The following is a 22,850-nucleotide window of genomic DNA, read 5'->3' on the forward strand; positions in this document are numbered from 1 at the left end:
ACCAGAGAAGGGCACACGGTAAAAATGCATCAGGACATCAGGCAGGACAAAAAAGCAGGGGCCTGCCTGGCTCCTCCTTCCACAGAGAGCAGGGCTGTGAGTACATGCTCATTGGCCCGACAGATTGGGCCCCTCTCGGGCACAGAGCCATTAGACGGGAAGCGCTGGCGACCCACTCACCCTGGAGAGAGCCACTCCAGCGCAGTGAACAACTGATTCTGCAGTTTGGTGGCTGAACCAGGGGTGGGCAGCAAGATTCATTTCAAACCAAAGCGTTTTGAGGCCAGGCTGGTCCCCAACACACACCTCCCCATACACAAGCTGTGCCAGCCCCCTCCCAAGCATCCCACTCCGGGAGCTACCTTCGGAGGTGGCTGTGCGATGCCACCATGTTACCATAACAACATTATTCTACTGGCGTAAGGATATGGTGTCACCTTGAAAAATATGTGAAGGGGTTAAAACCCTCAAACCTAATGCTTGCTCCTAGTGCAAGGTACTCACTGAGGACAGCTGGGGACATGGCTATTGGCACTCAGCCCTCGCTCCTCGAGGGGGAGGCCCTGGCTTACAGGAATGAGGATTCCAGGATTTCCCTGGCACAGGACTTGGTTTTGTTTATGTGAGCAGGGTCTGAAGGAGCTCTCCCCGACATCTACTGATGCACTGAAGGAAAAGACTTCAGGACTTCAGACCACATTTGCACCCCAACTTTCCCTAGGTGATCAGCAGACCTGCTTTGCCAAAGTGATCAAGTGTGGGTGTTTGGGGTTAAAAGTGGCTTTAGTCTGGAACGCCCTTATCCTGATTCTATGACTAAAGGGCAGCAGAACTCCCTTGACTATGCCCTAACTGAGGGGATCACCCTAAGTGGAGCTTCACTCCCCAAGCTGGGTGTAGCGCGGCCAAATCAAAGTAGAAGTCAGACAGATGCTAACATGTTCTTCTCCGGTGACGGGGAGTTCCTGAAGCTGTCTGACTTTCCTTTACACAGTGTTAATGATAAAGCTGATCTCGCTCATGCATGAGCGGCGGGTGAAGCTTCCCCTTGAGGAGGCTAGCCCCCTGCCTGCCTCTTCCGGCTGAGGACCTGCCCCCACTTGCTGCTCTCAGCACCCTCCTGTGGTCCCAACCAGAGGGGGGTGCTGAGAGCTCAGCCCTGGCTGGGGTCAAGCTCTGAGCCTCGGAACTCTCTGTCCTGGCTGGAGCGCCAAGCCTGGAGCCTCTCCCCCTTTCCACCCCTTCTCCCGTGGCCCCGCACTGTTCCACCCAGGGCCCTACCCCCATTCTACCCCCACTCGCCTCTTCCCGCCCCGCTCTGAGGCCCCGCCCCCACTCACTCTTCTCCCCCACCCGAGACTGGATAAGCTCTGTGCCCCGCCATGGCTCTGGAGTCACAGCGGGGAACAAGAGCTCCTCCAGCCCTGGGGCCACGGTGGGAGCTTTTCAGGGGGCTCCAAATCCGCCACTGCCCCCCCACATTGGCACGAGGGTTGGGGAGGCTTAGTCCCTGGCCTCCATTACATGCCACCTATGCACTCACGTAAGAGTCTTTGTTTCTGCTCAGGGATTACTAGAGCTGAAATCATTGATGACACGGGTAGGGGACTGAACTTTAGACATGGGGTGGGGTCATTGTTACAGTGAAAGACAGTGGAGAGCCTGCAGCAGCAATGAGGTTCCCCACTACCCAGTGAAACCACTAAGAACTCACTGGGCTAAGCGGTGAAATCTCAGAATACGGAATTGCAGGTAGAAGCAGAGCTGGCAGTGAGTGGCACACAACCCAGAATACTGGGACTTCACTGACCTCAGACAACCAGCTGAGTGTGGTGCAGAGGAGAGAAAAGGAGAGTGATGTGTTAAAGGGACATTCATCCCTCACATGTCACACCGCAAAAGTGGGTGAAGAAAATCATGCAAAGGGCATTGCCCAAGATACTGGGGGCAGGGGTTGACTTATTGTTTGCATACTTTTGAATTAAGGTGTTTTCCCAAATTAATGCTGAGTCCCCTTTCCCTTTTAATAAAAGTTTTCTGTTGTTATACACAGACTCACTGCCTGTGAGTGGAGAAGTATTGTCTCTTAGAGGCGCCATGGGGTGGTGTTTAGTTTTCCCAGATTACTGGGTGAGGACTGGAGTTGATTCTGATTTGTAATGTTAAGACAACCCCTAGATATTGAACCCAGCCCTTGAGAAAAGAAGACTAATGGGGTGGGGGGCATTAATATGCTAAGGGCTGTTATAAAGAGGATGGTGATCAGTTGTTCTCCATGATCACTGGAGATAGGACAAGAAGTAATGGGCTTAACCTGCAGCCAGGGAGATTTAGGTTAGGTATTAGGAAAAAAATTCTATCTGTACAGATAGCATAAGAACATAAGAACGGCCATACTGGGTCAGACCAAAGGTCCATTAAGCCCACTATCCTGTCCTCTGACAGTGGCCAATGGCAGGTGCCCCAAAGGGAATGAACAGACAGGTTATCATCAAGTGATCCATGCCCTGTCACCCAATCCCAGCTTCTGGCAAACAGAGGCTAGGGACAGCATCCCTGCCCATCCTGGCTAGTAGCCATTGATGGACCTATCCTCCATGAATCTATCTAGCTCCCTTTTGAACCCCCTTATAGTATTGGCCTTCACAACACCCTCTGGCAAGGAGTTCCAGAGGTTGACAGTGTGTTGCATGAAAAAATACTTTCTTGTGTTTGTTTTAAACCTGCTACCTATTAATTTCATTTGGTGGCCCCTTGTTCTTGTATTATGAGAAGGAGTAAATAACACTTCCTTATTTACTTTCTCTATACCACTCATGATTTTATAGACCTCTATCATATCCCCCCTTTGTCGCCTCTTTTCCAAGCTGAAAAGACCCAGTTTTATTAATCTCTCCTCATACAGAAGCCGTTCTATACCCCTAATCATTTTTGTTGCCCTTTTCTGAACCTTTTCCAATTCTGATATATCTTTTCTGAGATGGGGTGAACACATCTGCACGCAGTGGGCATAGCAGCACTGGACCAGGCTCCCGTGACCTCCCTTGGGATCCCCTCATGGGAGGTTTTTAAGAACAGGTTATACACACACCTGTCGGGGTGGTCTAGGTTTACTTGGTCCTGCCCCAGCGCAGGGGACAGGACTTGACTTCTCAAGGTCCAATGTCCCTTACAGTCCTACATTTCTATGACTCTATGGGGGCTGGGGGTTATGGCTCTGGGTGCCACACACTGGGTGTGGAGTAGGGGTGGGGCTGTGACTGCACTTCAAGCCCTTGAATGAGTTACTGTATGAGCCCTTTTCTGGCCAGAGACAGCAAGATACTCAGTGCAGCTCCTGTTAAAAAGCCCACGCAACATTGCCAACCCGGGGGATTTTATCCCAACCCTAAAGCCTTACAATCTGCCAAGTGTGCTTCTAGCCCCCTAGTTGCCGGGGCCTGAGGATGGCAACCCTAAATGCTCAGGAACCAAAGGTAAAGAACCCCAGCATCTAGGATGCTCTGAAATCTGATGATTTGGGGGCCTGCCTGCTGACGACTGAACACTTGGGGCTGGCGACTCGGCGGCCCTTGGCCTTCCCAGAGCTCCTGGAGGTGCCCTTTAGCCTGCATTGTGCTGAGGCTGCAGTGTGTCCAGTGACACTCGCAGAGCCAGAAGCAGCTCCTCTTTCAGGAACGCCACCGCTGCTGCTGAGCCTGCTCTATTTATGGCCTGCAGCTGGCACAGCGGACCAGTGCTTTCTGAAGCCATCTGGGAGCAGAGGTTGTAAATAGTCCCTGGGAAATGGAGCCAGGAAGGTTGCTGCTATGCTAGACAGGTGCTGGGCTTTATAGCATGAGGCTACGTCCCAGCCCAGTGCTGTGCTGCAGGAAGCCACATGGATGACTTCCCTCCCTGACGCCTCTTTGCCCTGCCATGGCCATGAGCCTTGCTGAGAGCAAGAGTCTGGGAAGGGAGCTTGGAGGAGAATCTCCGAAAGAGCTGGCAGCAGCAGCAGATTACCGCACAGGCCAATGGGACCCATGCCCAAGGGCCCTGACCAATTTGGCGGCCCCAAAACACAATTGCTGGAACTCCCGCCCTCCCCTCCTGCTCCTTCTCTCCCCTCAGCCTCCCGGGGCCCCGCTGCCCCGCTTCTCCTCTTTCCTCGTGGTCAGGCCAGAAGCCAGAGCCCGGCTGTAGTAGGGTGAGTATATTTGCCACACATGGAGCTGGCTGAGCTGCTCACCCAAACCCTCTCCCCAGACCCCCTGCCCCCCACGCATAGACCTAGTCCGAGCCTCTCTTCCTGATCCCCCCCCACGGATGTGGCCCGAGCCCCTCTCCCCCTCCCCGCCCGGTCCCAAGCCACTCTCCTCCATCCCCTTGGTTCTGAGCCCCTCTCCCCCTCCCAGGGCTGGCCTTCAAGAAAACAGCTCTCCTAGCCCCTGTGGGCAGGGCACCCCCCCACATTGTCCCTGGCCCATGTGGGCTCCCCAGACTCCCCATCCCCCCTGCACTCCACCCCCTTCTGTGCCCCTAATCCCTGCACTGTTCCCCCTTTGCCCCTAACCCCTGCACCACCCTCCTGCACCCACGTGGGGAAACTGACCTGTATGCATGGAGCAGCTGGCATTGCTGCTTGCTCCCCCCTCAAATGCTGCTCCTCCTCATGCACCCCTGGGGGATGTGAGTGGCGGGGGAGCGAGGAGCAACATCAGGGCTCCCTTCATCCAGGTCACTTGCCCCACCTGGGCTGCGTAAGGGGAGAGAAGAGAGCAGCAGGCCCTGATGCTCGCCTCCCAGCACAGCCCAGGTGGGGGAAAGTGACCTGAATGAACGGAATTGGTGTTGCTTTTCACTCCCCCCCCCCAGCCCCCTAGGGCGGCACAAGGGAACGTTGGGGGTGAGCAGTATGTGCGTGTCACCGCTCACTCCCCCCATATTCCTCCTCTGGGAGGAAGCCCAGAGAAATCTGGGCACCACCTGCTATGGCACTCTCCTGCCAGCTGGGAGCAGTTTCTGACTTTACACCAGCCACGCACACCTCTGCATTGCCGCATGGCACCTGCTTGATTATGGCACCCCGGGAGGTCGCCGGGGTGGCCCACCCTTAAGGCCGGTCCTGCCCCCACGCCCACCCTGCGTGGACCTGGCTCGAGCCCCTCTCTTGAGCCCCTGCCCTGCACAGACCTGGCCCGAATCCTCCCCCCACTGGTCACCCCCCTGTACCCCACCACTCACACCCCTAGCCCAACCACTTACCCCCCAACCCCTTTTTCACAAAACTGGGCATTTGTCCCATTTGCTCTTGCCAACTGATGATCAGCTGGTAAGAGCACACAGCACAAATGCCCAGTTTTGCCAAAAAAGTTGGGACGTCTGTGGCAGGGTTAAAAAGGGGACTGTCCCAGGCAAAATGGGATGTATGGTCACCCTAGGCTGCAGTAAGAGCTACCCAGGTAGCCCAGGCAGCTGTGGGGAACCACAGACCCTCCGCCTGCCCTGGGTGAGGTGCTGGGATGCCAGTGTCCCTGTCCCCCAGGGTGCGCCACCCAGGGCAGGTGGAGGGTCCAAGGCTCCGCACAGTGGCTCAGACTCCCTGGGCAGCTCTTACCGCCAACCAGCTTTTGGCCAGGCCAGGAGGCAGAGCCATGGGGGAAGGTGAGGAGCAGGGGGCAGGGCCCCATGGCAGGGAGTGTGGGGGGGCGGGCACAAATGTTCTTTGTGCCATCCGCCCCTGGCTGGCAGGAAGTCAGACTTTATCGGGGTGGACAAACTTTTGGGCCCGAATGCTACATTGGGGTTGCCAAACTGTATGGAGGGCCGGGTAGGGAAGGCTGTGCCTCCCCAAACAGACTGCCCCCTATCTGCCCCCTCCCACTTCCTGCCCCCTAACTGCCCGCCTCAGAACCCCCGACCCATCCAACCCCCCCTGCTCCTTGTCCCCTGACCGCCCCCTCTCGGGACACCCCCACCCCTAACCACCTCCTCAGGACCCCACTCCCTATCCAACCCCCCCCGCTCCCTGTCCCCTGACAGCCACACCCCAGAACCTCTGCCCCATCCAACCACCCCCTGTTCCCTGTCCCCTGACTGCCCCCGGGACCCTCTGCCCCTTTTCCAACCCCACACCCCACCCCGCTACTGGCCAGAGCCAGCCACGCTGCCCGGCAGGAGCTCACAGCTGTGCCACCCAGAGCATTGCACCGGAGGCGCAGTGAACTGAGGCTGCGGGGGAGGGAGGACAGCAGGGGAGGGACCGGGGGCTAGCCTCTGGGGCCAAGAGCTCCGGGGCCAGGAGCTCAGGAGGGTCCTGCGGGCTGGATATGGCCTGCGGGCCGTAGTTTGCCCACCTCTGGACTATATGATCATAACGGTCCCTTGTGGGCTTAACTTCTATGACAGCCAGCTCAGCAACCACAGGAGCTGGACAGGCTATTCAACTGAGATGAATAACTGCAAACCAACCTGGGCAGGAGGCATAGCAGAACACCACTGAACATGTGTGCACTGTGAGTGTGGCTGCACTGCGAGTGTGGCTGCACTGCCTTGGCTTGAGATTGGTTGATCCACCCTCATGCTGCAACAGAGACAAACCCAGCGGTGTTTCTGAGGCAGCTAGACCTTGGAACCTGAAGGAGCACCACAGGGCGGTAGAACACCAAGCAGTGTCACATGCTGCCTAACACAATGGACAATGAAGCCCGTTCTGAATAGTCACTGGAGGGCCTACTAGCTTTCCGGAGCACTGCAATAGGAGGCTGCAGAACAGTGTGGGGAAGACAGTAGAATCCTCACAAGGACCGTGCTGCTGTACACACAGATGCCTCCTGCATTTCAGCATGACATCATCCCCCTTCAGAAAACCTTATTCCTGTGCAGCTGGGGGTTACCATAAAGGCTCGGAAGTTCTCAGCTAAGGAGCCTACACCCAGCTCTACAGACTAAGTGTAACACCAACAAACCCCAGTCATCAGCAGGGGGGACTGAACCTGGGACCTCTGGAGCTTAGTGCATGAATCTGCATCAGATAAACGCCATATGGCTGTTAGCTAAGGGTGTAGAACAGGCATATTGATCTCTCTCTAAATGGTCTCGGTGCCACTAGATGGGACAGAACACCACACCCAGGAGGTGGGTGGGTTACATAAGCACAATGTATCTAATATGTATTCAGCCAGGAAAAAGTACCTACATTTGAACACAATAAGCAGTGGAATTTGATTGAGGTTTTTCTCAGAACTTTCCAAACAACTACCCTCACATGTGGCTCACACAGCACATCGTGGAAAGGAGAGCTAGCCTGAGACAATACAGCCCCAGAAGCACTTGCGTGGGAGACTATAACCCATTGCATACAGGATGTTGGAACTGAAATATCTGCTCAGCCATAATGATAAGAATAACTGCACTCGAGCAAGCAAACAACAAATAATTGCAAAGCCTGACGGGCTGCAAAGGAGCCAGCACTGAATCATAGAATCATAGAATCATAGAATATCAGGGTTGGAAGGGACCCCAGAAGGTCATCTAGTCCAACCCCCTGACTCATTGTCCTTGTTTTGGTACACAACTCAGTGCAGCAAGTTATTGAACCAGAGCATCTAAAACAGCAACATCTGAAAAGTAGCAGGGGCTACCCAGAAGGCTAAAGGAGAGTCTGATTTTCCTGTCTACTGATGACCTACAATGGAAAGATAAGATTGTTTGTGCCCATTCTGTTTTGTTGTTTTGCTTCATTCTGCAACAGAAAGATAACCTAGAAGGAAGACATTTCCGTTTTCACTTTTTTCTGCTTGGAATTTTATTATTAATTTTAGGTTACAGATATCATCGGTATCAAGTCTGGACTTCTCTGGTTATGCTGAAGATTTATGGGAGGTGTCAGAATCATGGGCTGTGAGCTTTCTCAGCAAGGCCAGAGAGGCTGAATTTTAACAGCCATTTTTTAGTCATGGCTTTCTTGGGCATTGACACTAAATAGGAGTTTTAAGCAGGCTGACCACCTCACTGTCACAGAGATGTCACTTTCTCAGTGCAGTGATGTAATAATCTGACCGGCTCTCTTTTCAAACAAGAGACTGCCCACATACCAGACTAGAATTTCAAATGTAAAAAAACAACGAAAAGTACATAAACTCTTTGGTGAAGAATCTTTCCAGGCTTTCTTCAGATTTGTGAAGAAGCAAACAAGAGCCCAGGGCCTAGCTTTTCCCCTGTCCAGGTCATTTTAAGGGCTGTGTAATAAAGGGCTGAGTGTTGATAAGAGACTGATAAGAGATAAGGTTATTCCTGTGAATACAGTAGTTACTATTAGAGACTGCTGCAAACAAAAAATGCCACTCATCTGTGCTGGATACCCCCAGCTGTCAATCCCTGCCGGCCCCTGTCACCATCAGTCAGGAGGCTCTGGGATGCAGGTAAGGTTCCTGCTCCCTTCCAGGAGCCAAAGGGTTGAGGGAAGTTACAGTTTATTAGACAATGTGGCACTAGAGGCAGATGTGGAAGTTGGAGTCCCAAGCAGCACCGACAGGCAGCACCCTGGTAAGGCTCCCAGCCTCTGAGGGTAGGTGGGCTTCCCCTCCAGACATGCCAAATCACGTGGCATGGTCCTTTTGCATTTGGAAGAGTCATCACACCTACCCACGTAACTTGTAAATAAACTTGGAAGGCTTAGATGTTTATTGGTAAAAATCAATTTCACCATACAAACACAAACCTATGAACAAATATTTCTGTGATAATAAAATAAATGTACAGAAAGTCAGAGTATGTGAAAATGCAACCTGAGATCTTAGTAGTCAAAATCCAGTGATTTAAACTGTGAATTAAGATTGTTACAAATGGACTAATGAATGAATCGTAAAAACAGGTATAATTTGTTGGTTTAAGGATATACTTTGTATATTTTGACATATAATGTTGACAATTTGTGTTTTAATAGTTATAAAACTTTAACTTTTTTCAATATCAACATCTATCATCATTAAACATCGGCTGTCATTAATTATCTGACCTATAATTTCCCCCAACTGTGCAAATTTAAATCTATGCAGAAAAAAAAATGCTTAAAACAGATATTATCCATCAAAGTTATTTAAAAACATCAAATTCTGCCAAGCCTACTTTAAAACATCACTGTTTTGGTAAGAGTGCTCAGAGGTGCCCTGTAGCGTACAGAAAAGTGCACAGAGTTGCAAGCGGGCAGACCATGAATCCTAGCCCTAGGTCTCTCACTAACTGGTGGTAACATTCCTGTGCACGTCACAATCCTTTTTACTAAGGTCTTGTACACCTACTTAGGGCAAGTCACCCTTTCCCCCAAACAAGCATCATTCCTGAAGGTGTCACACTCGCACTGATGGGGACAGGGAGTGGATTGAACTACAGAGCCTTGGCTGAGAAGTCGCTAGCATGAATCCAGCCCAACTCAGTAGAGATGATTGGGGGGTATCAGTTCCAGGTCCTACTTCACAACCTCCCCATCTTACTCTGCACTAAGGGCTTGCCCACACTTGACAAATGTGTTTGTTGGAGACCATGATAGCTAACACATTTTCAATCCTACTGCAGACAGGGCAAACAGTCATTTTAAGGTATTAGCTAGTTTGAAACTACAAGGGGCCAAGCCTACGCTTGGATTTTGAAACATGCCAGTGATCACCTTTTCAAAACACGCTTTTTCCTCGTGACAACAAGCCCTTATTGGCAAACTCACTCAAGGCCAAGAACTCATGGTTCATAAAGACTGAACTGCCTCCCCTCACAGAAGAAGCCCCCCAGAGCAGAGCTGAGCCTGCTGGCAGGGCGGTGTGTATTCATTTAAATGTATGCTGTGTAATAATAGAGTTATTGCTCTGGCTTTGGTGTCCTTGATGATGTTTTTTAAAATACACTAAAATAAACAGACCCGTCTTTCCTTTCCAGATAAGTTCAGACACACAGTGGCAACAGAAATGTGACTGCAGTGAATTGACCCCCAGAATCCCACCCCAACCCAACCCAGTCCCCATTTTTTCATGAGCCTGAAGATAATGTGGGCTTTCCAGAGCACCACAAAGGCTGACAAACGGGCTGTGAGGATGGGCTTCTGGGGGAAGAAGGGAGCAAGTTACAAAGGCCCAGGGCCCATTGCCCCCTCTTTCTTACACTGGAGGGCCTTCATACCAGGCTAGGGTTGCCAGGTGTCCGGTTTTCAACTGCTGAGCGGGCCGTCAAAAGTCCAGTCGGCAGCACAGAGGGGCTAAGGCAGGCTCCCTGCCTGATGTGGCTCTGCGCAGCTCCCGGAACCAACGGCATGTCTTCCCTCCAGCTCCTAGGCATAGGGTCAGTCAGGGGGTGCCACGTGCTGCCCCTGCCCCAAGCACCAGCTCTGCAGCTCCTGCGGACGGGGCAGCACACAGAGCCGCCTGGCTGCACCTCCGCATAGTAGCCGTAGGGGGGACATGCCGCTGCTTCTGGGAGCCGCCCGAGGTAATGCCGCCCGGAGCCTGCACCCCTGACCACCCCCACGCCCCAACCCCCTGCCCCAGCCCTGATCCCTCTCCTGCACTCCAAATCCCTCGGTCCCAGCCCAGAGCACCCTCCTGCACCCCAAACCGCTCATCCCCAGCCCCATCCCAGAGCCCATACCCCCAGCCAGAGCCCTCCCCTCCGCATCCTGCCCCGATCCCCCTCCCACCCTCTGAACCCCTCGGTTGCAGCCCAGAGCACCCTCCTGCATCCCAAATCCCTCATCCCCGGACCCACCCCAGAGCCCGTGCCCCCAGCCAGAGCCCTAACCCCCTCCCACATACCAACCCACTGCCTCAGCCTGGAGCCCCCTCCCACAACCTGAACTCATTTCTGGCCCCACCCCAGAGCCCACACCCTCAGCCAGAGCCCACACCCCCTCCTGTACCCCAATCCCCTGAGCCAGCTCTAAACTGAGCGAGTGAGCGAGAGATTCCACCACCTCCCTAGGTAACCCATTCCAGTGCTTCACCACCCTCCTAGTGAAATAGTTTTTCCTAATATCCAACCTAAACCTCCCCCACTGCAACTTGAGACCATTACTCCTTGTTCTGTCATCTGCCACCACTGAGAACAGCCTAGCTCCATCCTCTTTGGAACCCCATTTCAGGTAGTTGAAGGCTACTATCAAATCCCCCCTCACCCTTCTCTTCTGCAGACTAAACAAGCCCAGTTCCCTCAGCCTCTCGTAAGTCATGTGCCCCAGCCCCCTGATCATTTTCGTTGCCCTCTGCTGGACTCTCTCCTATTTGTCCACATCCTTTCTGTAGTGGGGGGGGGGCCCCAAAACTGGATGCAATACTCCAGGTGTGGCCTCACCAGTGCCAAATAGAGGGGAATAATCACTTCCCCCGATCCGCTGGCAATGCTCCTACTAATGCAGCCCAATATGCCGTTGGCCTTCTTGGCAACAAGGGCACACTGCTGACTCAGATCCAGCTTCTCATCCACTGTAATCCCCAGGTCCTTTTCTGCAGAACTGCCGCTTAGCCAGTCGGACCTTTTGATTATCAAAATCATGTCATAACTAAGGTTTTCAATTGCAAAAGGGAAGAATTTGATAAATTAAGGGAACTAGTTAGTGAAATCAACTGGACTGAAGAGCTCAGGGACCTCAATGTGGAGGAGACTTACTTATTTCTCTCTCTCCTGAACAACACATACCTTCAACACTTGTCTTCCAGCTATTAGTGCTAGTCCACCGTGTTTCTGTTATCCCTCTAATGTCCTGCACCAAGAGTTGTAGTTCCTCCATTTTGTTGCTGAGGCTCCTTGCATTAGCACAAAAACATCTCAATTGTCTTCTCTCTGACCTCACTCAATTTCTTAGCAGGATTTGGCATAGTCCTTTTGCTGTCCATATGCTTATCTTCTGGAGTTCCTTTATCCATTACTATATTCTCACTTACCTGATTTTCCTATTCCTGTATATTAAAACCATGTGTGGAGACTAAACAACTCTTCCCTGACTTCTAGCAATGGAACCAATGGAAGAGAAAGAGACTTACTTTCTCTACCTTTGACTTAAAGAAATTCCATCTGGAATTTGCATCCCAAGCAAGGGCATAAAATTTGTAGGGAAGGGCTGCAGATCTAACTGAATGAATAAACACTTCAGAAAGGACATCAGGAGTAAGCAGAGGGCCTACAAAGAATGGAAGGAGGGACTGATCAGCAAACAAAGCTCTGTTTTGGATGTCAGAGAGTATAGGGGTAAAGAGAGTTGCTGGAAGTGAAGCTGAATTAGAAGGAAAATAAAATAAATAGTAAAATGTTCTTTAACTATATAAAATAAATAGAATAGGAAAAGAAGTGGGGCCGCTATGCCGTGAGGATGGGGTAGAAAGTAAGGATAATCGAGGTACAAAACTAAATGAATAATTTTCCTCAGTTGTCAACAGTAATGGTGATGTAGAACATGGGTAGAGCCCTGTGCAGATTCACAGCTGACATTCATGGATATAACGCGGATTCCGTGGATGTGCAGGGCTCTAGTGACAAAGAGCGAGACCAGCAGGGCCATGCCCAGCAACCGGGCCAGGAACTGCGGTGGCGAAAGCAGCAGTATGTTGGGCCGTCGCTCACAGGAGCCCAGCCCGGGCAGCTCCTCCGATGTGGCTGTACTGCCCCAAGGGAAGGTCATGCCTGACTAATCTAATCGCCTTTTATGATGAGATTACTGGTTCTGTGGATGAAGGGAAAGCAGTGGATGTATTGTTTCTTGACTTTAGCAAAGCTTTTGACACGGTCTCCCACAGTATTCTTGTCAGCAAGTTAAGGAAGTATGGGCTGGATGAATGCACTATAAGGTGGGTAGAAAGCTGGCTAGATTGTCGGGCTCAACGGGTAGTGATCAATGGCTCCATGTCTAGTTGGCAGCCGGTGTCAAGTGGAGTGCCCCAGGGGTCGGTCCTGGGGCCGGTTTTGTTCAATATCTTCATAAATGATCTGGAGGATGGTGTGGATTGCACTCTCAGCAAATTTGCGGATGATACTAAACTGGGAGGAGTGGTAGATATGCTGGAGGGGAGGGATAGGATACAGAAGGACCTAGACAAATTGGAGGATTGGGCCAAAAGAAATCTGATGAGGTTCAATAAGGATAAGTGCAGGGTCCTGCACTTAGGATGGAAGAATCCAATGCACCGCTACAGACTAGGGACCGAATGGCTAGGCAGCAGTTCTGCGGAAAAGGACCTAGGGGTGACAGTGGACGAGAAGCTGGATATGAGTCAACAGTGTGCCCTTGTTGCCAAGAAGGCCAATGGAATTTTGGGATGTATAAGTAGGGGCATAGCGAGCAGATCGAGGGACGTGATCGTTCCCCTCTATTCGACATTTGTGAGGCCTCATCTGGAGTACTGTGTCCAGTTTTGGGCCCCACACTACAAGAAGGATGTGGATAAATTGGAGAGAGTCCAGCGAAGGGCAACAAAAATGATTAGGGGTCTAGAGCACATGACTTATGAGGAGAGGCTGAGGGAGCTGGGATTGTTTAGTCTGCAGAAGAGAAGAATGAGGGGGGATTTGATAGCTGCTTTCAAATACCTGAAAGGGGGTTCCAACGAGGATGGCTCTAGACTGTTCTCAATGGTAGCAGATGACAGAACGAGGAGTAATGGTCTCAAGTTGCAATGGGGGAGGTTTAGATTGGATATTAGGAAAAACTTTTTCACTAAGAGGGTGGTGAAACACTGGAATGCGTTACCTAGGGAGGTGGTAGAATCTCCTTCCTTAGAGGTTTTTAAGGTCAGGCTTGACAAAGCCCTGGCTGGGATGATTTAACTGGGAATTGGTCCTGTTTCGAGCAGGGGGTTGGACTAGATGACCTTCTGGGGTCCCTTCCAACCCTGATATTCTATGATTCTATGATAAGCCTGCCCACTGGGGGGGGCACCAGCTCCCCAGCAGCTGTCCCTGCTCACACTCTTGGACAGGAGCGTGTATCTGCGCAGGGCTTTAAACATAAGGGCAAAGGCAGGATGGCTGATGGGAATGAGTATATAGAAATGGAAACTACCAAGTCCATGGTGGAAGGAAAACACAGAGTTTAATGCAGGGGTTCTCAAACTGGGGGTTGGGACCCCTCAGGGGGTCACGAGGTATTTACATGGGGGGTTGCAAGGTGTCAGCCTCCACCCCAAACCCTGCTTCGCCTCCAGCATTCATAATGGTGTTAAATACATTCAAAAGTGTTTCTAATTTATAAGGGGGGGAGCACTCAGAGGCTTTCTGTGTGAAAGGGGTCATCAGTACAAAAGTTTGAGAACCACCAGTTTAATGCATTCAAGTTGGGGGGATCTCCAGACCAGAATACAGAAAGAACTGACACATGAAAGTGCAAGTCCAGTGGCAAGGATTTGTAATAAATGATCAAATCGGGGGTAGTACCATATGAATGCAGAATAGTAAATGTTGTACACCTATATTTAAGAAAGAGGAGAAAAAAGTAATCCAGAAAACTACAGGCCCACTAGTCTGACCTAAATAGCATGCAAGGCTTCAGAACAAATTCTGAAGGAAAAAAAAAATTAGACACGGAGGTAAATGGAAAACGGAATAAAATACAACATGGGTTTACGAAAGGTAGATCATGCCAGACTAACTTGCTGTCTTTCTTTGATATGATACCTGATTTCTTAGCCAAGGGAAATGCAGTGAATCTGATCTATCGAGACTTCAGTAAAACATTTGATATAGTACAATATGGGAAATTATTAATTAAGATGGAGAATATGGGGCTTAGTACAAGCATTGTAAGGTGGGTAAGGAACTGGCTAGAAGGAAGAACTATCAAGGTACAGCAAAATTACTAATGGAGGTCCTCAGGGAGTTAGGACAGATCTTATTGGTCCTGCTTTGAGCAGGGGGTTGGGCTAGATGGCCTCCTGAGGTCCCTTCCAACCCTGATATTCTATGATTCTCTTATTATTTAATCGTTTAATTAATGACCTTGGCACAAAAAGAGGACGTGAGCTAATGAAATTTGCTGGTGACACAAAGTTGGGAGGCATCATCAGTACAGAGGAGGATCGAAATATTGTACAGGAAGAATTGGATGAATTAAAGGACTGGAGCAATAGAAATGGGATGAAATTCAATAGTACAAAGTGCAAGGTTATGCACCTAGGGACTAATAACAAGAATTTCTGCTGTAAGCTGTGGCCTCATCAGTTGGATGTGACAGAGGAGGAGAGAGACCTGGGTGTATTAGTTGATCCCAGGATGACTATGAGTCATAAATGTGATGCGGCCATGAAAAAGGCAAATGCTATCCTAGGATGTATCAGCAAAAAGAAAAGGAGAACTTGTGGCACCTTAGAGACTCACCAATTTATTTAAGCATAAGCTTTCGTGAGCTACAGCTCACTTCATCAGATGTAGCTCACGAAAGCTTATGCTCAGATAAATTGGTGAGTCTCTAAGGTGCCACAAGTTCTCCTTTCCTTTTTGCGAATACAGACTAACACGGCTGCTACTCTGAAACCTAGGATGTATCAGGTGAGGCATTTCCAGTAGACACAGAGAAGTATTAATGGCATTGTAGAAAGCCCTGGTAAGACCTCATTTGGAATATTGAGTGCAAGTCTGATCACCCATGTTCAAGAAAGATGAATTTAAAGTGGAACAGGTGCAGAGAAGAGCTACGAGGACGATCAGGGGAATGGAAGGCCTATTTTATGAGAGAAGACTGGATGAGCTTGGTTTGTATAGTTTAGCAGAGGGTTCTCAAACTGGGGGTCGGGACCCCTCAGGGGGTTGCAGTTTGAAACCCACTGCTCTAGTGGAACCGAGACTACTTAGAGATGAGTGAGTCGGCTTTTAGCTCATGCAGTAGAGGCTCATGCATTTAGGTCCAGAGGTCCCAGGTTCAATCCCGCCCGCAGGTTGTCCTCATTAGGAAAGAAAGACAGATCACCATGGAGGGACTAGAGCTTGTACCATGCTAAAGGTTTACTCTCTCTGATGGAGGGAATAAGGAGCAAGAATGACAGGCTTACTGACGGCAGTTCCTGGTTTGCAATAGCACATACAGGTACAAAGAATACTGTAGGAATCTGATTATTCCAAGTTTCTGGACATGGAATACACAATGCTCTGGGCTCAACCATGCAATCAGGGGCATGGGCCCCCGGATCAGTGGGAGCACAGAACTCCTCCGGGGCCAGGGCAGGGAGAGCAAGCTGCCCCAGGCCAGGGTGAGAGATGACAGCTCCTACAGCCCTGGGGCTGTGGGGGGAGATCCAGCTAGGGTGACCAGACAGCAAGTATGAAAAATCGGGACAGGGGGTGGGCGGTAATAGGCACAGGCACCAACTTTTGTCAGCACCAGTGGGTACTCGCGTGCCCCCATCCCCGCCCCAACTCCATCCCTCCCTGCCCTATTGGATCCCTCCCCAAATCCCAGCCCCAGCCCCACCTCCTTCCCCAAGCACGCTGCTTTCCCCCTCCTGCCCCTTCCCTCCCAGGCTTGCTGCACAAAACAGCTGTTTCGCAGCACAAGCGCTGGGAGGGAGGGGGGAGAAGCAGGACCCAGTGGCACACTCAGGGGAGGAGGCGGAGCGGAGCAAAGGAGGAGGTGAGCTGGGGCGGGGGGGGGGGGGAGCTGCTGGTGGGTGCAGAGCACCCAGCAATTTTTCCCCATGGGTGCTCAAGCCCCGGAGCACCCTTGGAGTTGGCGCCTATGGTAATAGGAGCCTATATAAGAAAAAGACCCAAAAATCAGGACTGTCCCTATAAAATCGGGACATCTGGTCACCCTAGATCCAGCTCCTCCAGCTGCCGGGGGAGAATGAGCTCCATTGGCTGCTGGGGGAGGGCAGGAGAGCCAGCTCCACCAGTCCCAGTGCTGCGGTGGGGAGAACCAGGTCCTCTGGGGACACGGTGGGGAGAGCCAGCTCCTCCGACTGCGGGGAGGGAAGAGCCAGCTCCTCCAGCTATGCGGGACACAGAAAGTCCCCCTCCAAAAGGGCCAAATTTTTATTCCTGTGCACGCCCCTGTATGTACCTGTTTTCTTACTGTAAGTCACACTGGCTGTTTACAGAAGTCGAGGCAGAATCCAGCGCGAAACTGAAGATTTATCTTATACTGAAATTGGGGCACCAGACCTTCCCTATACGGGAGGATTAGCCATTGCTCCCACCTCCCCTCCTGTGATCAATGGGACAGTCTGTTCCCTGTGCTGTGCCTCAGTGGGCAGCATGGCTGGGCTGGGTCCACAACACCCAGACTGGGGTGGCTGGTGTCTACAGGATCGCTGAATCCACAGGAGCCAGATAAATACACAGCCTCATGGTGATGCTAGGGACAGTTCCCCTTAGGAAGCACCACTTCTGGCACCCTTTGGGAGCTCCACACCCAGTCCCATGCTCCCTGTTATCTCAGCACCCCACACACGCTCCCCCCCTGCACCCATCCCCATATTCCCCTGTTATCGCAGCACCCAACACACTCCCCCCTGCACCCAGGCCCACATTCCCCCCCCCACATCCCCAGCCCCACGTTACCTCAGCACCACCCTCGCTCCCCCCACACCCAGCCCCATGTTCCCCCGTTACCTCAGCACCCCACACATGCTCCCCCCCACACCCAGCCCCATGCTCCCCCATTACCACAGCACCCCCCACACACCACAGGCTGATTACAGTTTTGTGAGGCCCTGGGCCAGAGCTAGTGGGGGCCCTCCCCACCCCTTCCGCCTGCAGTCCCGTCCCCCCCGCACTCCTGCCAGGGAAATGGGGTCGAGGCATGGAGGCATGCCCCGTCCCACCCAGCGCTCCTGCCAGGGAGCTGGTTCAGGGCGTAGGGGCACCCATTTAGCCAGGGCGCCCCAATTGGCCAGGGCCCCTGGGCATAGACCCTGTTAGCCCACTGGCTAATCCACCACTGCTATTCACTCCTCCCCGCACCCAGCCCCAGGATCCCCGGTTACCTCAGCACCCGCCACGCTCCCCACCCCCGCACCAATTTACCTCAGCACCCCCCAGAGGCTCCCCCTGCACTCAGCCCCACACCCCCCTCTGTTACCGCAGCATCCCCCACATGCTTTCTCCCCTGCACCCTGCTTCATGCCCCCCCAGTTACGTCAGCACCCCCACGCTCCCCCCATACCCAGCCCCACGATCCCCCGCTACCTCAGCACCCCCCACGCTCCCCCATACCCAGCCCCACGATCCCCCGCTACCTCAGCACCTCCCACGCTCCCCCCATACCCAGCCCCACGATCCCCCGCTACTTCAGCGTCCCCCACGCTCCCCCCATACCCAGCCCCATGATCCCCCACTACCTCAGCACCCCCACGCACCCCCCATACCCAGCCCCATGATCCCCCGCTACCTCAGCACCCCCCACGCACCCCCATACTCAGCCCCACGATCCCCCGCTACCTCAGCACCCCCCACGCTCCCCCCATACCCAGCCCCACAATCCCCCACTACTTCAGCGCCCCCCACGCTCCCCCCATACCCAGCCCCATGATCCCCCGCTACCTCAGCGCCCCCCACGCTCCCCCCATACCCAGCCCCACGGTCCCCCGCTACCTCAGCGCCCCCCACGCTCCCCCCATACCCAGCCCCACGATCCCCCGCTACCTCAGCGCCCCGCACGCTCCCCCCATACCCAGCCCCACGCTCCCCCCATACCCAGCCCCATGATCCCCCGCTACCTCAGCGCCCCCCACGCTCCCCCCATACCCAGCCCCATGATCCCCCGCTACCTCAGTGCCCCCCACGCTCCCCCCATACCCAGCCCCACGATCCCCCGCTACCTCAGCGCCCCCCACAATCCCCCGCTACCTCAGCGCCCCCACGCTCCCCCCATACCCAGCCCCACGATCCCCCGCTACCTCAGCGCCCCCCACAATCCCCCGCTACCTCAGCGCCCCCACGCTCCCCCCATACCCAGCCCCACGCTCCCCCACTACCTCAGCGCCCCCCACGCTCCCCCCATACCCAGCCCCATGATCCCCCGCTACCTCAGCGCCCCCACGCTCCCCCCATACCCAGCCCCATGATCCCCCGCTACCTCAGCGCCCCCCACGTACCCCCCATACCCAGCCCCATGATCCCCCGCTACCTCAGCGCCCCCCACGCTCCCCCCATACCCAGCCCCATGATCCCCCGCTACCTCAGCGCCCCCCACGCTCCCCCCATACCCAGCCCCATGATCCCCCGCTACCTCAGTGCCCCCCACGCTCCCCCCATACCCAGCCCCACGCTCCCCCCATACCCAGCCCCATGATCCCCCGCTACCTCAGCGCCCCCACTCTCCCCCCATACCCAGCCCCACGATCCCCCGCTACCTCAGCGCCCCCCACAATCCCCCGCTACCTCAGCGCCCCCACGCTCCCCCCATACCCAGCCCCACGATCCCCCGCTACCTCAGCGCCCCCCACAATCCCCCGCTACCTCAGCGCCCCCACGCTCCCCCCATACCCAGCCCCACGCTCCCCCACTACCTCAGCGCCCCCCACGTACCCCCCATACCCAGCCCCACGATCCCCCGCTACCTCAGCGCCCCCACGCTCTCCCCATACCCAGCCCCACGATCCCCCGCTACCTCAGCGCCCCCCACGCTCCCCCCATACCCAGCCCCACGATCCCCCGCTACCTCAGCGCCCCCCACGCTCCCCCCATACCCAGCCCCACGCTCCCCCCATACCCAGCCCCATGATCCCCCGCTACCTCAGCACCCCCACGCACCCCCCATACCCAGCCCCATGATCCCCCGCTACCTCAGCACCCCCCACGCACCCCCATACCCAGCCCCACGATCCCCCGCTACTTCAGCGCCCCCCACGCTCCCCCCATACCCAGTCCCACGATCCCCCGCTACCTCAGCGCCCCCCACGCTCCCCCCATACCCAGCCCCATGATCCCCCGCTACCTCAGCGCCCCCCACGCTCCCTGCACACAGACCAGAACTCTCCCTCCTGCTGTCTCCCCCACCCCACGCTCTGCCCGCCCCATTGCCCGGTCTGAATTCACCCCCTATCGCCAGCCCCAGCCGCCCCACACCCAGCTCTGAGTTCGCCCCACGCCCAGCCCAGGCTCTTACCCAGAGAGGCGGTCAGGCTGAGGAGCACCATGGCCAGCAGGGGCCGGGCGGTTCGGGGGACCCCACTCCCCATCCTCCTGCCGCCCCGCTGGAAGCCCCAGGAGGCCGGTGGTGCCCAGGGCCTCGGCGGCCAGGCGGAGCGATCCGCCCCGGGCCCGGCAGCTCCCTCCTCCCGGGCCGGCTTAACCCAGCCCCTGCTGCAGGGCTGCGGGAGCCGGGTCCGGCCCGAGCCCAGTCCGGAGTCAGACCCCGAACAAAGCGAGCTGTCGCTGTCAGTGCGTGTGTGCCCGTGCCCAGTGTGTCTCCCCTATTGTGTGCTTGCGTGCCTAGCGTGTCCCCCCCGGTGTGTGTGCCCCTAATGTGTGTGTGTGTCCAGTGTGTCTCCCCCTGTGTGTGTGTGCGTGCCTATCGTGTCTCCCCCCGGTGTGTGTGCCCCAATGTGTGTGTGTGCCCAGTGTGTCTCCCCCGTGTCTGTGTGCATGCCTAGTGTGTGTCCCCGCAGTGTGTGTGTGTGTGCCCCTAATGTGTGTATGTGTGCCTAGCATGTGTCCCCTCAGTGTGTGTGTGTGTGCCCCTAGTGTGTGCATGCATGCCTAGTGTGTGTCCCCCAGTGTGTGTGTCCCCCTAATGTGTGTGTGCCCGGTGTGTGAGACCCTAGTGTGTGCATGCATGCCTAGCGTGTGTCCCCCCAATGTATGAGTGTGTGTGCCCCTAATGTGTGTGTGCCCAGTGTGTCTCCCCCAGTGTGTGCGTGTGAGCCCCTAGTGTGCGCGTGCATGCCTAGCGTGTGTCCCCCAGTGTGTGTGTGCGCGCACCCCTAATGTGTGTGTGCACGCCCAGTGTATCTCCCCCAGTGTGTCTGTGTGTGTGTGTGCATGCCTAGCATGTGTCCCCCCCAGTGTGTGTGTGTGTGCCCAGTTTGTCTCCCCAGTGTGTGTGTGTGACCCCAGTGTGTGCGTGTGTGCCTAGCATCTGTCCCCCAGTGTGTGTGTGTGCCCCTAATATGTGTGTGTGAGCCCCTAGTGTGTGCATGCATGCCTAGTGTGTGTCCCCCAGTGTGTGTGTCCCCCTAATGTGTGTGTGCCCAGTGTGTGTGGGTGTGTGAGACCCTAGTGTGTGCATGCATGCCTAGCGTGTGTCCCCCCAATGTATGTGTGTGTGTGCCCCTAATGTGTGTGTGTGTTCCCAGTGTGTCTCCCCTAGTGTGTGTGTGCGTGCCTAGCGTGTGTCCTCCTAATGTGTGTGTGTGAGTCCCTAGTGTGTGTGTGCGTGGCTAGCATATGTCCCCCAAGTGTGTGTGTGTGCCCCTAATGTGTGTGTGTGTGCCCAGTGTGTCTCCCCTAGTGTGTGCGTGTGTGCCTAGCGTGTGTCCCCGCAGTGTGTGTGTGTACCCCTAATGTGTGTGCGTGCCCAGTGTGTGTGCCCAGTGTGTCTCCCCTAGTGTGTGTGTGTGTGTGCCTAGCATGTGTCCACCCAATGTGTGTGTGTACCCAGTGTGTCTCCCCTAGTGTGTGCGTGCGTGCCTAGCGTGTCCCCCCAGTGTGTGTCCGTGTGTGTGAGCCTCTAGTGTGTCTCTCCCAGTGTGTGTGTGTGTGCCCAGTGTGTCCCCCCACTGTGTGTGTGTGCCCCAATGCGTGTGTGTGCCCAGAGTGTCTCCCCAGTGTGTGTGTGTGTGTGCCTAGCATGTCATAGTGTGCGTGCCCCTAATGTGTGTGTGTGTGCGTGCCCAGGGTGTCTCCCCAGTGTGTGTGTGTGCCCCTAATGTGTGTGTGTGAGCCCCTAGTGTGTGTGTGCATGCCTAGCGTGTGTCCCTGCAGTGTGTGTGTGCCACAGTGTGTGTGTGTCCCTAATGTGTGTGTGAGCCCCTAGTGTGTGCGTGTGTGCCTAGCGTGTGTCTCCCCCAGTGTGTGTGTGAGCCCCGAGTGTGTGTGAGCCCCTAGTGTGTGTGTGTGTGTGCTGAGTGTGTCTCCCCAGTGTGTGTGTGAGCCCCTAGTGTGTATGTGTGCCCAGTGTGTCTCCCCTAGTGTGTGTGTGTGCCTAGTATGTCCCCCAGTGTCTGTGAGTGTGTGCCCAGTGTGTCTCCCCAGTGTGTGTGTGTGAGCCCCTAGTGTGTGCATGCATGCCTAGAGAGTGTCCCCCCAGTGTGTGTGTGTGCCCCTAATGTATGTGTGAACCCCTAGTGTGTGTGTGTGTCCAGTGTGTCTCCCCAGTGTGTGTGAGCCCCTAGTGTTTGTGCCCAGTGTGTCTCCCCCAGTGTGTGTGTGTGAGCCCCTAGTGTGTGTGTGTGCCCAGTGTGTCTCTCCCAGTGTGTGTGTCCCCCAGTGTGTCCCCCCAGTGTGTGTGTGAGCCCCTAGTGTGTGTGTGTGTGCCCAGTGTGTCTCCCCAGTATGTGTGCGTGTCCCCAGTGTGTCTCCCCTAGTGTGTGTGCCCAGTGTGTCTCCCTTAGTGTGTGTGTCCCCCCACTGTCTGTGTGTGTTACCCCAGTGGGTGAGTGCACCCCCAGTGTGTGTGTGTGTGTGTGTGTGCCCAGTGTGTCTCCCCCAGTGTATGTGTGTGTGCCTAATGTGTGCGTGTCTGCCTCCAGTGTGTGTAGCCTGTAGCGGTGCATGGGATTCTTCCGTCCTAAGCGCAGGACTCTGCACTTGTCCTTGTTGAACCTCATCAGATTTCTTTTGGCCCAATCCTCCAATTTGTCTAGGTCACTCTGGACCCTATCCCTACACTCCAGAATATCTACCTGTGACAGGTTGGATCACAGAAACCCCCTTGGGGCTGCCAACTGATGTGCCAAGACTAC

General features: G+C 54.5%; 1 protein-coding gene across 1 annotated transcript in view; it reads right to left on the bottom strand.

Annotated features, from left to right (window-relative positions):
- Positions 1-20,364, bottom strand: part of SHISA4 (shisa family member 4) — a 40,119-nt gene extending 19,755 nt beyond the window's left edge. The window contains exon 1 of the mRNA XM_074936345.1: positions 20,054-20,364. Within this exon, the coding sequence (XP_074792446.1) occupies positions 20,054-20,126 (73 nt within the window). The 5' untranslated portion in view covers positions 20,127-20,364. The remainder of the gene's footprint in view (positions 1-20,053) is intronic.
- Positions 20,365-22,850: the final 2,486 nt, after the last annotated feature.

Source organism: Natator depressus, chromosome 21 (assembly GCF_965152275.1).
Source record: "Natator depressus isolate rNatDep1 chromosome 21, rNatDep2.hap1, whole genome shotgun sequence".
Taxonomy (NCBI): domain Eukaryota; kingdom Metazoa; phylum Chordata; order Testudines; family Cheloniidae; genus Natator; species Natator depressus.